Source organism: Papio anubis, chromosome 2, assembly GCF_008728515.1.
Source record: "Papio anubis isolate 15944 chromosome 2, Panubis1.0, whole genome shotgun sequence".
NCBI lineage: Eukaryota > Metazoa > Chordata > Mammalia > Primates > Cercopithecidae > Papio > Papio anubis.
The window spans coordinates 131,416,712-131,433,333 of NC_044977.1; the positions used below are offsets into that span (position 1 = coordinate 131,416,712).

The 16,622-nt window shown below is 37.1% G+C and overlaps 1 protein-coding gene across 9 annotated transcripts in view; it reads left to right on the top strand.

Moving 5' to 3' along the window:
• The window catches only part of IFT80 (intraflagellar transport 80), a 195,425-nt gene that overhangs the window by 95,069 nt on the left and 83,734 nt on the right, over window positions 1-16,622 (top strand). For all 9 annotated transcript variants that reach the window (XM_009201434.3, XM_009201433.3, XM_031663619.1 and 6 more), the window contains 2 exons: window positions 3,112-3,201; window positions 4,537-4,674. In XM_009201434.3, coding sequence (XP_009199698.2) covers window positions 3,112-3,201; window positions 4,537-4,674 — 228 coding nt within the window. The remainder of the gene's footprint in view (window positions 1-3,111; window positions 3,202-4,536; window positions 4,675-16,622) is intronic.

The window sequence follows — 16,622 nt, forward strand, 5'->3', positions numbered from 1 at the left end:
GCCCTGTTTGCCTGAGTATCACCAGCAGAGGCTGCAGAATAGGAAATATTGCAGAACAGCAAATATTGCTGCCTGATCCTTCCTCTGGAAGCTTCGTCCCAGAAGGGTATCTGCCTGTGTGAGGTGTCAGTTGGCCCCTACTGGAAGGTGTCTCCCAGTTAGGCTACATGGGGGTCAGGGACCCACTTGAGGAGGCAGTCTGTCCATTCTCAAAACTCAAACACTGTGCTGGGAAAACCACTGCTGTCTTCAGAGTTCAGTTGGAAATGCAGAAATCACCCATCTTCTATGTTGATCATACTGGGAGATGCAGACCAGAGCTGTTCCTATTCAACCATCTTGGAATGGTGTCCCTGTGAATTTGTTTAGATACCTGTCATTAGCTTGTATAAATGAAACTCAGGAAGCTGGTTATATCACCGTTGGTCAAGTAAAATATGGTTTAGTGGTTCAATAGAACCTTTGGGCCAGGAGGTAGCAGAGAGAAGCAAAGTATCCATTGCCAAAATTAGCTAGAGAGGAACAGGACTTAAAGTATAATTAGTAACTTCATGCAAATTATCTATTCCTTTTGGGAGACTAAAGCAGTTGCAATTCTTCTTGAGCATAAAAACATATTCAAATTAGGATTGTACACAAAAAAGTGTGCTTAATTAATTCTTGCTTGTGGAATGCAGTTCAGAAGCATATACCTCATTTCCTTTAAAGCCTTCTTGACACCTAGAACTTGGTTTTATAGTGAGGAAATTTTTATTTATTCATTGAATAAAAATGTAGTGCATACCTATTATATACCAGGCACTGTGGTAGGTATGAGATAGTCAAAATGAAACAGAACATAGTTTCTGCCTTCAAGGAGCTTGTTGTTCAAAGGAACTTTACAAAATGCCTAATAAATTAAGAAATAAATAAAAATTATTGTATGTATAACAATATGCAAATATTTGTAATATATGTTGATACCCTAAATTACAGTGTGAGGAAAATTTAAATCTCATTTTATTCATAAATCTTGAATATGCAATATTTATTTTGTTCCTTTAAAGTGAAACTCTTAAGAATCCGTGGCTGGGCACAGTGGCTCATACCTGTAATCTCAGCACTTTGGGAGGCCAAGGCAGGTGGATCACCTGAGGTCAGGAGTTCAAGACCAACCTGACCAACATGGCAAAACCCCATCTCTACTAAAAATATAAAAATTAGGTGGGCGTGGTGGTGGGCGCCTGTAGTCCCAGCTACTTGGGAGGCTGAGACATGAGAATAGCTTGAACCTGGGAGGCGGAGGTTGCAGTGAGCCGAGATTGGGTCATTGCACTCCAGCCTGGATGACAGAGTAAGACTCTGTTTCAAAAAAAGAAAAACAAAAAAGAATCTGGATGTATATGTGTAGCTGTATATATTGTTACATTTGTCCTTGTAGTGTATTTCAGGACATTGGATTAATTTGGCAGTTAATTGTGAAAACTATTGCTTTTTAACATGTGTTATCAAAACATTTGTTTTTGAAAATGTATATTTTTGTATATTTTGAATATAGCAAGTTACGAATTGTTGCTTATTCTTAGAGTTTATTTGGCTCACATTTAATACTTTGTACTGTATACAATAAGAACAATAGATTGGGCAGGGCGTGAGGGTAAAGCCCTTAAAATCTGCCACCCTTTGATGTGAAGTCAGTTGACTCAGACATTAAAATATACTTATAGTCTTAAAAGAAGGTTAATTCTTTTTAGTTTCATTATTCTGCCTATGGTAGCATTTAATTACATGTTAGATAATAGCCAAATGGGCCCATGAATTACATTTAAGAGCAAGACATCCATGTTTACTGTTTGGATTGCTAGTTTCTGCATGACTTATAAACACCCATGTCTATGCATAGTATATACATTCAGCGTAACCATGGGTTCCGCACTGATAGATTAAACTAACCATGAATCAAATATATTAAAAAAGATAGCATCTGTGCTGAACATGTATAGACTTTGCTCTTGTCATTATTCCCAACAATACAACTATTTACATAGTATTGCCATTTTATTTCTATAGTAAGTAATCTAGAGACGATTGTAAGTATGTGGGAGGATATGCGTAGGTTGTATGCAAATATTGTGCCATTTTATATTAGGAACTTATGATTTTCATATCAGTGGGAGGTACTGGAACCAATCCCCTACAGATACCAAAGAATGATTATATACATAGAATATATACTTATCTATGGAAAACATCTTTTTGTTACATGGTAAATACAGCAAAAGTTTCTCAGAGTACTCCAGTTATAAACCAGACACATGAAGATAAAGTGAATGAAACTTAGAAGAATATGATGAACAGAATGAAATGAAGAGGGTATTAAAGATGTTTGTGCAGAAGTTTTTTTAAAAAAATGGTTAGGAGGGCCGAACATGGTGGCTCACACCTGTAATCCCAGCACTTTGGGAGGCCAAGGCAGGAGGATTACTTGAGCCCAGGAGTTTGAGACTAGCCTAGGCAACAAAGCAAGAGTTCTCTACCAAAAATGAAAAAAAAAAAATTAGCTGGGTGTGGTGACACGTGCCTGTAGTCCCAGCTACTCGGGAGGCTGAGGCAAGAGGATTGCTTGAGTGTGGGAGGTGGAGACTGCAGTTAGCCCTGATCACATCATTGAACTCCAACCTGCGTGACAGTGAGACCCTGCTCAATAAATAAATAAATAAACAAGCATGAAGGCAATATGAGTAATGGCATCTGCTGTATGAAGGAGAAAGCAAGATTTGGATTCAGTTGACATTTTTGGAATGCATAACATATTCATTCAGTGTTATCATACAAATGTCAATCTTGAAATAGTTTAGCAGCAAGTGATTTTCCATCTGGAGTCCAGGCAACTGAGGAAATTCATAAGGTTTGAAGCTGTATAGTGGATGTCTTAGGTGCTAGGTGCTTGCGTTAGTGTAAATTACAAATGAAAGAAGCAAATCTGGTATTGTACAATGGCTATAAAAGGAAGATAGGAATCCTTGAGAAGATGACAAGGGAGTCATTAGAAAGAGGCAAAATATATTTTCTTATAGAAAAAAACTTAAGTGCTTTTAAAGTTATAATTAATATCTTATTTTTTTCTCACAGTGGAAAGCTCATGATGGCATTATTTTAAAAGTAGATTGGAACTCAGTCAATGATCTTATTTTATCTGCTGGTGAAGACTGTAAATATAAGGTATGTAATGTTTAGATTTATCACTTGGCTGAAAGAATCAAATTTATAAGTACTTAGCATGTAAGAATATTCTTTTAGTTTTTTACTTTAGCCATGTCTTTATACTCCAGTAATTTAGCGAATTATTTTATAATGCTAAGTGGTATTTTAAAGCATGGACTTTAAAAAGACTATCTCATTAGCCTGGACAACACAGTGAGACCCTACCTCTACAAAAATAAATTAGCCAGTTGTGGTGGAGCACATCTGTGGTCCCAGCTACTTGGGAGGCTGAGTTGAGTGGATCACTTGAGTGCAGGTGGTCGAGGCTGCAGTGAGCCATAATTGTGCCACTGCATTCCAGCCTGGGCAACAAAGTAAGACCCTCTCTCTCTCAAAAAAAGAAAGAGGATCTCATTGATCTATAGAGTTTGATATTTAATAACTAACAATATCAGTATAGCCTGTAATTTTACCGTGACTCAATTTAAGTCAATTCAGTATGTTTTTAAAAATCAACCCTGCTGGTTTACTAAATATTGATCAATTTCAGGTCAAAATAATTTGTAGAGAGGAATAAGGTTTAATGTATTAATAACTAGAGTTAGACACAATTAAATTGAAATAAATACTTTTAGAGAAAGTAGGTAGAGCCCTTACAGGGAGAAAAAAATTTAGGCAAAATGGTAAGCAAGCTAGGTATGGTAGCTCATACCTATAATCCCAGTGCTTTGAGAGGCCAAGGCAGTAGGGTTACTTGAGACCAGGAGCTGGAGAACAGCCTAGGCAATATAACAAGACCCTGTCTCTACAAAAGTTAAAAAATTAGCCAAGTGTGGCAGCATGTACCTGTAATCCTTGCTACTTGGGAGACTAAAGCAGGAGGATCTCTTGAGCCCAGGAGATCAAGACTGCAGTGAGCTATGATCATGCTACTGTACTCCAGCCTAGGCCACAGAGTGAGACCCTGTCTCTAAAATTCAAAAAACAAAACAAAGCTAAGAAGTAAACATTTCAAAAAGTACTATTATATTTAAAAGACTTAAAGTGGGTAGATTTTATGTTCAGAGATTTAGTAAAATCTGAAAATTATGACAGTGTTATAAAATAGTTTCTTTTTGAAATATTTAGGCTTAAAGGAATACAGCTTTGTTTTCCCCTCGTGTGATAGTAAAGACATTTAATTGCTAATATATAAGGTGCTGATTTCTAAATTTTTATTTACTACCTTGCTGGAAGACAAACTTGTTTTTATGTGGTGTCTGTTATAAAACATTTTTATTTATTTATTTTTCTTTTAGTTTTGGTAAACTTCTCCCTGATATTATAAAAGATTTTTAAAAATTGCTTTTGTAGGTATGGGATAGTTACGGCCGCCCACTGTACAATTCACAACCTCATGAGCATCCTATTACTTCAGTTGCCTGGGCTCCAGATGGAGAATTATTTGCTGTTGGATCATTTCATACTTTACGCTTGTGTGATAAAACTGGGGTAAGTTATAGTGGTGAGCAATCACAGATGTGCTGTCATAAATGTGGTAATGCACAACACACATGGTTCTCAATCTTTAAAAAACATTTTCAATGGATGCATTTGGTTGAATCTTTCTGATTTGTCTTCTTAATATACTGGTTCAATCAATTCCAGATATATGGGACCAAAATCTGTTTAAGTTTGAAGAATGGGCACGTTCTCTACTATTTGTCTTTCTGGAAATACTTACTTTGAGCATGATTGTGAAGGATGAAGTAGTTAAAATATTAAAATTTATGCCCATTCAAAATGGAAAATTCAGTTTTAAATCTTTCTTTCTAACCTTTCACTGACTAGCTCATAAACTTTTTTTTGTTTTTTGCTGTCAATATGTTTCATACGAAATCTCGATTGCATATTTTGTGTAAGGAATTAATAGTGCATTTGAAAAGCAGTCATTTTAAGACCAGAGGACATGACTGGATGTGGTGTTTCATGCCTGTAATCCCAGCACTTTTGGAGTCCAAGGAGGGAGGATTGCTTGAGCCCAGGAGTTTGAGACCAGCCTGGGTAACATAGTGAAACTCTGTCTCTACAAAAAATTTTTAAAAATTAGCCAGGCATGAAGGTGCATACCTGTGGTCCCAGCTACTGGGAAGACTGAGGTGGGAGTCTCGCTGCAGCCCAGGAGGTGGAGGCTGTAGCGAGCTATAATTGTGCCACTGTACTCCAGCCTGGGTAAGAATTAGACCTTGTCTCTAAATAAATAAATAAATAGCCAAAGGACATATTTTTCTTTGTCAAGGATTCATATTTGAATACATGCAAGAATTTTTCCTCACAAGAAAATATGCCCTCCTTCATACAAATTCTGTTTAGAACCTAGGGAAATAGCCAACCTCAGCAGCATTTACCCATTGTACTTGAATGAATTGTTGGTTGAAGTACCCCAAAAGCAGCAGCATTATGTGGTAAGTGTGGCTGTTTTATACTGTTCCTAACTGGGAAATCATAGAATTGTTCTGTGGCTTATTTGCCTCTAACGCAGAATAAGACAGACTTTTTAGAGCTTTTAATCTGTTAAGATTTCTAGTTACTTGTTTTCTACCACATAAATATGAAGTCCTCTGCCTGGCTTTAGAAAATGTTTGAAACCTGGTGTCATAAAATCCATTCAGTCTTTTCACCCGCAACTCTCTAAGTGTGTTCAAATCACGTTGAACATTGACTCTCAAACCTTTCCTGCCTCTTACTAACATCCCTACTCGTTTTCTCATTTCATGGAATACTTTGATTTCTGTCTTAGACCATAGCGAGTTCCACTCATTCTTTTTTTTGTGGGGGGGGATGGAGTCTCGCTCTGTCACGCAGGCTGGAGTGCAGTGGTGAGATCTCGGCTCACCGCAAGCTCCGCCTCCAGGGTTCACGCCATTCTCCTGCCTCAGCCTCCTGAGTAGCTGGGACTATGGCCGCCGGCCACCACGCCCATCTAATTTTTTGTATTTTTAGTAGAGACGGGGTTTCACTGTGTTAGCCAGGATAGTCTTGATCTCCTGACCTCGTGATCCGCCCACCTCAGCCTCCCAAAGTGCTGGGATTACAACCGTGAGCCACTCCACCCGGCCCCAGTTCCGCTCATTCTTAAAGGTCCATCTCATGTTTGACTTCCTTTGATCTTGCCTTCCATTGACTCTAAGTTTGTTTGTATGTTTTTCTAATTTCTTTTCTGCTAGGTCTCTCCTTTCTCAATTACAGCATCAGGATGTTGAATCATCCCATCTAATCACTTAAGGAGATTTTACCTCTGATTTTCCCTATCAATGATTCTAAATCTATAGAATATGTAGTCTCATTTTCACAATGTATTACATTCTTACATTGTCAAAATCCCATAGTTCAGTAATTCTCTGTTATTTGTGCAACACAGTAGATACTTAACAGTTTATTAATAAGCCAATTTAAACATAATTTTAGGTTGTCATTTTGATTAAAATATTTAAAAATTTTAAAAGCTTGAATTAAAGATTTATCTCATTAAGCACCTAGTCTTTTTATTTAGAATGTTAGCATCTATCTTTTATTCAATAGACATTAAATATATACTACTCATCAGACAGTGTTCTAGAAACTGGGGATATAAATAAGAAAAAGATATAAAGACTTTCACTCAAGTTGTTGACAGTGTAGTGGAGAATTAGACTATAGTACTTACAGTGCATTATGATAAGTGATATATGGGAAGGTTTTTATACAAGCACTGCAAAGGTGTGGAAGAGCCTAACTCAGCCTGTGGGACATTGACTAGAGAGCAGAGCCTTGAAGAATTAGTAGTTCTCCAAGGAGACAACATTGGGCCAGAGAGTTGCAGGCAAAAGAAACCTCTTGCAAATCAAAGTACAAAAGAATATGGTGCTTTTTGTGCAGTGTCGGTAAAATTTTCATGGCATAATATGAGGAGATAATACAGAAAAGATAGATGGACTAAAGTGTTTGCCATGCAACAGAATCCAGATTTCAGTCTTTTAAAATCTAATTCTGTTTTGTGGAGCCTCCTTTGGGGTTGCTGTGGGGTAGAAGAGAGGTGAGGGAGTTGAGCCCCTGATCTCTCTCACTACCTGCAACCAGAGCAGCTCTGGTTATACTGTTTGAGCATCTAGTATAAGATTTTCTTTGAACAGCTGAAACAGTGAAGTTGGAAATTGAGTACATTAGTCGGTAGAGAGCCATGGATGGTGTGTAGTAACATGGTAGTATTCAAATGTTGGAAATACTGCTTTGAGGTCAAAGGAACAGTGATTTGAGAGAAGGAATAGAATAAACAAAGGTGAAGAATCATGGTTTATTAGAAAAATTAAAAGTTTAGTATGGCCACAATAGTTTGGAGTTTATCTTATGGGCAATGATGAGTCACTGATCTATTTTAGATAGTTACCTTATTAGATTTGGCATTTTTGGGGAAGCATACTCTAAGATCATCATAGAGGACAGATTAGAGTAGAGGTACACTAGAGGCAGGATGGCTAATTAGGAGCTGTTGTAGTACAAGAAAATGATGACGTTGGCCTGAATAATAGAGAAGTAGCAGTGGAGATGGAAATAAATAGACAGGTTCAGGAGATAAATCCTTGCTGTATAAGTAGAAAGAGACAAGAATAATTACCTGAGTTTCCATTCCTTACTGTCTGGATGTTCGCCTGAGGATAATGCCCTTTCATGATGTAATGCCCTGTTCAATCATTACAACAGTAAACCAAGTTACCTAAATTTCAGCATTCATAAGTATCATCTGGGTATTGCAAAAATACACATTATTGGGTACTATTTGCAATATGGAGAATCAAAATCTCAGAGAATGAGGCTCTGTGAAGTGATATTTTTAGGAAGTTTCCTAGTTGTCTTTATGCAGGTTGTCCTCAGAGGGCACTTGAAGGAAGACTTAGTGAGATGCTTGATAATTCCTTTTGAGTTCTGAAATGGGCAATGCTTACTCTACTGCAAAAAAAATACCTTGAATTTGGAGATGAAACAGTAAACTATAATGCAGGTGATACCAAAAGAGAATAGTATAACAGAAAAAATTACATTTCTTAAAAATCTCAGGTAATTTATTCTTCTGACTCATTCTAAGCATCTTCTTCATTTAAAATTACTGTTGGGGGTCAGGCGCGGTGGCTCACGCCTGTAATCCCAGCACTTTGGGAGGCAGAGGTGGGCAGATCACGAGGTCAGGAGATTGAGACCATCCTGGCTAACATAGTGAAACCCCATCTCTACTAAAAATACAAAAGCAGAATTAGCCAGGCATGGTGGCAGGTGCCTGTAGTCCCAGCTACTCGGGAGACTGAGGCAGGAGAATGGCATGAACCCGGGAGGCAGAGCTTGTGGTGAGCCAAGATTGTGCCACTGTACTCCAGCCTGGGTGACAGAGCGAGACTCCATCTCAAAAAAAAAAAAAAAAAAAAATTACTGTTGGGTTATGTCTGCCACTTTGCTGCGGCAACAATGTTGACAGTATATGAATCATATGTGTGATGATATTATCTCTTAATGTTCTAGACTGATTCTTTTAGAATAACTAGTTGTAAATACTATTCAAACACTTAACTTTCATTCATTGAATTATCGATTTTTTTTTGTTTCATTTTCTGCCTTGTATATTTCCACAAAAGTATTTGGAATTCATTTATGCAATCATTTCTTTTCTTTTTGCAAGGTTTGTATTAACCCTGTCATATATCCTTTTATACAGTTATCATTTAGATTTTTATGAGTTACTTAATATTTAGATTTTTATGAGTTACTTAATGTGTTATTTATGTGTGTATGTGTATCTATACTAAATATATTTATTTGTTTGATTCTTTCTGGAGGATATTTTGACGTTTTATATAAAAAACCCAAGAAATAAACATATACTTCAACCCAGCAATTCCAGTTTTAGGATTTATCCTAAGGTAATAATAAGATAAAGAATGCTTAGTGGAGCATTATTTATAATTTAACAAATGAAAAGCAATATAAAACTCTTAACAGTAAGATATTATTTAACTTAATTATGGAATATAATTCTTACAATGAATTATTATATAGTTATTAAAAATGATCATTACTTTTATAATACCATGAAAATGTTTTAAAATATATGACCACAAGAAAAAAATAGTTACAAACTTTATGCATAGGGTGATCTTATTAGTATATATCAGTATAAATGAACAGAAAAATAGTCTGACATGATATAATAAATTTTAACAATGGTTATGTCTGGAGTTTGTTGATTTAGTCATAGGTGGTGATAGGTGAGTTTTCTTCTTTTTTGCATATCTACATATCTACATTTTCAAAATGTACATTTTTTAAATCTACATTTTCAAATAAAATGTACAGTTTTTGAAAAGGGAAAAAATAGCTTTATCCTTTCTTTTGTTTAGTTTTCCCCAGATTCTCTAATCCTGTAATTCAGCCTTCTTTCTCTTTTTAAAAAATGTTGTTTTTTTGAAGTTATCCAATTTATTTTAGAAATATGTATTAGTTAAAACATGGGAAACTATTTTTAAGGTGACATGCATTTTTTTTTTTTTTGAGATGGAGTCTCGCTCTGTCGCCAGGCTGGAGTGCAGTGGCATGATCTTGGCTCACTGCAATTTCCACTTCCCGGATTCAAGCGATTCTCCTGCCCCAGCCTCCCAAGTAGCTGAGATAACATGTGCGTGTCACTACGCCCAGCTAATTTTTGTATTTTTAGTAGAGGCAAGGTTTCCCCATGTTGGCCAGGATGATCTCGATCTCTTGACCTCATGATCCACCTGCCTTGGCCTCCCGAAGTGCTGGGATTACAGGCGTGAGCCACCGCATCCGGCCTGGTGATATACATCTTTATTGGGGAATAATTCTACTCACTAAGATATAAATGCTATGAGCATTTTGACTTTAATAAAAGTATGTAAATACTTTCTGCATGTCTATTTTTTTTTTTTGAGACAGAGTCTTGCTCTGTCGCCCAGGCTGGAGTGTAGTGGCGCTGTCTCAACTCACAACAATCTCTGCCTCCCAGGTTCAATTGATTCTTGTGCCTCAGCCTCCCGAGTAGCTGGGACTACAGGCATGCACCACTACTCCCAGCTAATTTGTATTTTTAGTAGAGACGGGGTTTCACCATATTGCCCAGGCTGGTCTTGAACTACTGAGCTCAAGTGATCCATCCGTCTTGGCCTCCCAAAGTGCTAGGATTATAGGCATGAGCCACCATGCCCAGCCTCTGCATATCTTTTTTTTTTTTTTTTTTTTTTTTCTGCATATCTTTTTTAAGAATGCCAAGCAGACATTGCCTTTATAGAGTTTACTTTCTTGTTGATAAGACATATGTTAAATAATTAATTATACACTCAGTTATTTAATTACAGTTGTAATAAATTTTAAAAACAGGAACAGGCTGCTCTTAGTAATGAGAACTAATATGTCTGGAGGGTCAAAGCAGGTTAGTGTGATGAAAGGGAAGAAGGGCAGCGCTTATTGAGACTCTTTACCTTTTCTTCTTACCAAGTAAGTAGATATGGTAACTGCTGGTGTCAACTTAGAATAAGTTTACCCAACTTACTCTTAATGGTGTCAATTTAGACCTGAAAATTTAAGTCAGCTGGTGTCAGCTGCTTTTCTCACACAATGTTTTCTCTTTCGGAAAAAAACTTGCCAAGGCTTCTTTTAAAAAGTACATGTTTTCTTGAATCTGGAAATGTTACCCTTAAATGTAGCCCCTTGTTTCTTTTTGTTTCTCTCGTAATCTGTAACTTAAAGTGGCATAATGAATGTATGTCTAAATAATGTAATCATTTATCCAGGGCCAGATTTTGTGAAATAATTTCAATATCAAATATATAAAAATCTAATCTTCAGAAATGATCTATAGCATTTTCCACAAATTTATCAAATTTCTATTTAGTGTTTGAGAGCTCTTCACAAACTTTTAGTTGAGGTGCAGCGTTCCTTTTTTTTTTTCTTTTTGAGAGGGAGTCTAGCTCTGTCACCCAGGCTGGAGTGCCGTGGCGCGATCTCGGCTCACTGCCATCTCTGCCTCCCGGGTTCAAGCAATTCTCCTGCCTCAGCCTCCCAAGTAGCTGGGATTATAGGTGCCTGCCACAGCGCCCAGCTAATTTTTGTAGTTTTTATTAGAGACGGGGTTTTGCCATGTTGTCCAGACTAGTCTCAAACTCCTGACCTCAGGTCATCTGCTTGCCTCAGCCTCCCAAAGTGCTGGGATTACAGGTGTGAGCCACTGCGCCCGGCCCTGTTCTCTTCTTTCAACCATTGACTCCTCTCAAGTTTCTGGCTTTTTTAAAAAAACAAATTTATCAAGATACCATTTGTATATGACACATTTTACCCATTTAAAATGTGCAACTCAGTGTTTTCTACTATATTCATAGGGTTGTGCAACCATTACCAAACTCTAATTTTAGAACATTTTCCTTTCCTGTAAAAGGAGTTGTGTACCCATTAACTGTCAATCCCTATTTTTCCCTACTCCACTCCTAGTCCCTGGCAACCACTAATCTACTTTTTTTCTATGAATTTGTCAACTTTGGACATTTCATATAAATGAAATAATACATTATGTGGCCTTTTGTGACGGCTTCTTTCAGTTAGCGTGTTTTCAAGATTCATCCATGTATCCAGTACTTTATTCTTTTTTATAGACAAATAATATTTCATCATATGTTTATAACACATTTTGTTTGTTTATTAATCAGTTAATGGACATTTAGTGGTTTCAAAATTTGGTTATTAGAAATAATGCTGCTATGACTATGTGAACACATGTTTTTATTTTTGTGTGGACGTGTTTTAATTTTTCTTGAGTGTATCCTTAGAAGTAAAATTGCTACGATAAGTGTAACCCTATGTTTAACTCTTTGAGGACCTGCCAAATTGTTTTCCAAAGTGGCTGTCTGCCTACTTTTGATTGCTGTCCAGTCTTCAAATGCTTGTATTTTGTCTGGAGTGCATAGGTGTTATCTGTGAGAAGGCAGATCTAATAGCAGCTGTTCTGCTATTGTAATTCTTTACATATCAGAAGTTTATTTTAAATAATTGAACATGAGTTTGTAAAAATTAGCTTTGCACATTTCAGAGCTACGCTAAACTACTGCGGTGATTCTCAAGGTGGAGTGGAGTGGGAAAGCTACCTGTTTGAATTTCACCGTTCAAGAAATTATCCAGAAAAATAGCCAAAAGGCATAAATAGTTCATAGACAAATATAAATGGCCAATAAAAACATGAAAGCATGTTCAATTTAGCTAATAAATAAATATAAAATAAAGAAGTAAATAAATAAAATAACATATTTTACCCAATAAGTTGAAAAGATTAATAATGACCTAAAACCCTCAGTTTCAGTTGAGCAGGAAGGAATTGAGCTCCTTCGTTTATACAGTATTAGTGGAAATATGAGTGATTTGACTTTTTGAAGGGTAGTTTGATAATACATATCCAAATGTCAGACGCACATATCCCTTGACTCAGGAATCTCTCTTCTAGGAATTTTCTTTAAAGAGATCATTGCATAAGTACACAAAGATATATGCATATCAGTTTTCAACACAGTATTAATAGTGAAAAGTAAAAATAAATATCCATGAGCAGGAGACTGATTGGTTATTATTCTATATACCTAAAGTGCAGTACCCTCAACTCATTAAAAATGGAGAAGAAGGATCATGTTTAATTATCTGGAAAGATATTTGTGATGTTATTTAGTAAAAAGACTGGGTTATAGGACAGCATGCTATTCTATGATTTTTCTTTAAAAATAGCTTTATTGGCCAGGCATGGTGGCTCATGCCTGTAATCAATCCCAGCACTTTGGGAGGCCGAGACAGGTGGATCACGAGGTCAGGAGATCAAGACCATCCTGGATAACACGGTGAAACCCCGTCTCTACTAAAAAATACAAAAAAACTAGCCAGGCGTGGTGGCGGGTGCCTGTAGTCCCAGCTACTCGGGAGACTGAGACAGGAGAATGGCGTTAAACCCGGGAGGGGGAGCTTGCAGTGGTCTGAGATCAGACCACTGCACTCTAGCCTGGGCAACAGAGCAAGACTCCGTCTCAAAAAAAAAAATAAAAAAATAAAAAATATAAAGAATAAGGGCTTTGGAGGGTCCTCACATATACTGAGGGATCTAGAATGTAACATACATGCCCAGGGCCAGACGCATGCTCAGAAAAGACCAGAGGATGTGAGGCTTGTATCACTGGAAAATCTTTCATCTATGAACAAACAAGGAGTGAAAGCTAAAGTAGAGTTGTAGGTGGTCTGGCTATGTATTAAAGGAGTGCCTAGGTCAGAGCCAATTGGCAAAGACTGGGAGAGTATTTTTTTTCTTTCTTTTTGGCTCTGTCTGGCTGACCACTGAGATAACAGAATGGAGACTTCAGTGACCACACACAAAAAGCAGTCTGCAAAAATAGTTTGAAAAAGTCAGTAAATAGACAGATAACTGAGCCCTCAACAAGCAACAACACAAGCCTTGTTGGGGAGAGATTCTGATTTCCTGAATTACCACATTATGATATTAAAAACATCCAATTTTCTACAAAAAATTACAAGGCATACAAGAAGCAGGAAATTACAGCCCATTCACAGGGAAAGAGATTAATAGAAACCATACCTGAGAATGCCCAGCATTGGACTTATTACACAAATGCTTTATTTTTTTCAAAGTTTTATTGTTAATTGACAAATAGTAATTGTTTATATTTATGAGGTACAGGTACAATGTGCTGTTTTGATATATGTATACATTGTGGAAGGATTGTATCAAACTAATTAACATGTCTATCACCTTACATAACATTTTTTGTAGTGATAACATTTAAAATCTTCTGTTTTAGCAATTTTGAAATTTACAACACTTTGTTATTATTATTAACCATGCTATGCAATAGATTTTGAAAACTTTCTGTCCTGTCTAACTGAAACTTTCTACCCTTTAATCATCATTTCCCCATTCCCCACTATGCACCACCTTGTAGCCACTATTCTACTCTCTACTTTTATAGATTTGATTTTTTTATTTAACTTTAGTTGTTGTAGATACACAGTAGGTGCAGATATTTATGGCATATATGAGATGTTTTGATGCAGCATGCAATGTATAATAATCATATCGCAGAGAATGGGGTATCCATTCCCTCAAGCATTTATCTTTTGTGTTACAAACAATCCAGTCATACTCCTTTAGTTATTTTTAAATATGCAATTAAATTATTGACTATAGTCACTCTGTTGTACTATCAAATAATAGTAGATCTTGTTCTTTCTGATTTTTAAAATACGTATTAACTATTCCCACCCGCTCTCCTGCCCAAACCCATGACCCTTCCCAGCCTCTGATAACCATCCTTCTTTTTGTTTTTTCTGAGGCAGAGTCTTGCTCTGTCACCAAGTCTGGAGTGCAATGGAGCAATCTTGGCCCACTGCAACCTCTGCCTCCTGGGTTCAAGCAATTCTCCTTCCTCAACCTCCTGAGTAGCTAGGAATACAGGTGCCTGCCACCACGTCTGGCTGATTTTTGTACTTTTTTTTTTTAAATTTATTTATTATTATTATACTTTAAGTTGTAGGGTACATGTGCATAACGTGCAGGTTTGTTACATATGTATACTTGTGCCATGTTGGTGTGCTGCACCCATCAACTCGTCGTTTACATCAGGTATAACTCCCAGTGCAATCCCTCCCCCCTCCCCCCTTCCCCTTTTACGCCCTCGTGTGTGATGTTCCCCTTCCTGAGTCCAAGTGATCTCATTGTTCAGTTCCCACCTATGAGTGAGAACATGCGGTGTTTGGTTTTCTGTTCTTGTGATAGTTTGCTAAGAATGATGGTTTCCAGATGCATCCATGTCCCTACAAAGGACACAAACTCATCCTTTTTTATGGCTGCATAGTATTCCATGGTGTATATGTGCCACATTTTCTTAATCCAATCTGTCACTGATGGACATCTGGGTTGATTCCAAGTCTTTGCTATTGTGAATAGTGCTGCAATAAACATACGTGTGCATGTGTCTTTATAGCAGCATAATTTATAATCCTTTGGGTATATACCCAGTAATGGGATGGCTGGGTCATATGGTACATCTAGTTCTAGATCCTTGAGGAATGGCCATACTGTTTTCCATAATGGTTGAACTAGTTTACAATCCCACCAACAGTGTAAAAGTGTTCTTATTTCTCCACATCCTCTCCAGCACCTGTTGTTTCCTGACTTTTGAATGATCGCCATTCTAACTGGTGTGAGATGGTATCTCATTGTGGTTTTGATTTGCATTTCTCTGATGGCCAGTGATGAGGAGCATTTTTTCATGTGTCTGTTGGCTGTATGAATGTCTTCTTTTGAGAAATGTCTGTTCATATCCTTTGCCCACTTTTTGATGGGGTTGTTTGTTTTTTTCTTGTAAATTTGTTGGAGTTCTTTGTAGGTTCTGGATATTAGCCCTTTGTCAGATGAGTAGATTGCAAAAATGTTCTCCCATTCTGTAGGTTGCCTGTTCACTCTGATGGTAGTTTCTTTTGCTGTGCAGAAGCTCTTTAGTTTAATTAGATCCCATTTGTCAATTTTGGCTTTTGTTGCCGTTGCTTTTGGTGTTTTAGACATGAAGTCTTTGCCCATGCCTATGTCCTGAATGGTACTACCTAGGTTTTCCTCTAGGATTTTTATGGTATTAGGTCTAACATTTAAGTCTCTAATCCATCTTGAATTAATTTTCGTATAAGGAGTAAGGAAAGGATCCAGTTTCAGCTTTCTACTTATGGCTAGCCAATTTTCCCAGCACCATTTGTTAAATAGGGAATCCTTTCCCCATTTCTTGTTTCTCTCAGGTTTGTCAAAGATCAGATGGCTGTAGATGTTTGGTATTCTTTCTGAGGACTCTGTTCTGTTCCATTGGTCTATATCTCTGTTTTGGTACCAGTACCATGCTGTTTTGGTTACTGTAGCCTTGTAGTATAGTTTGAAGTCAGGTAGCGTGATGCCTCCAGCTTTGTTCTTTTGACTTAGGATTGTCTTGGAGATGCGGGCTCTTTTTTGGTTCCATATGAACTTTAAAGCAGTTTTTTCCAATTCTGTGAAGAAACTCATTGGTAGCTTGATGGGGATGGCATTGAATCTATAAATTACCTTGGGCAGTATGGCCATTTTCACGATATTGATTCTTCCTATCCATGAGCATGGTATGTTCTTCCATTTGTTTGTGTCCTCTTTTATTTCACTGAGCAGTGGTTTGTAGTTCTCCTTGAAGAGGTCCTTTACATCCCTTGTAAGTTGGATTCCTAGGTATTTGATTCTCTTTGAAGCAATTGTGAATGGAAGTTCATTCATGATTTGGCTCTGTGTTTGTCTGTTATTGGTGTATAAGAATGCTTGTGATTTTTGCACATTAATTTTGTATCCTGAGACTTTGCTGAAGTTG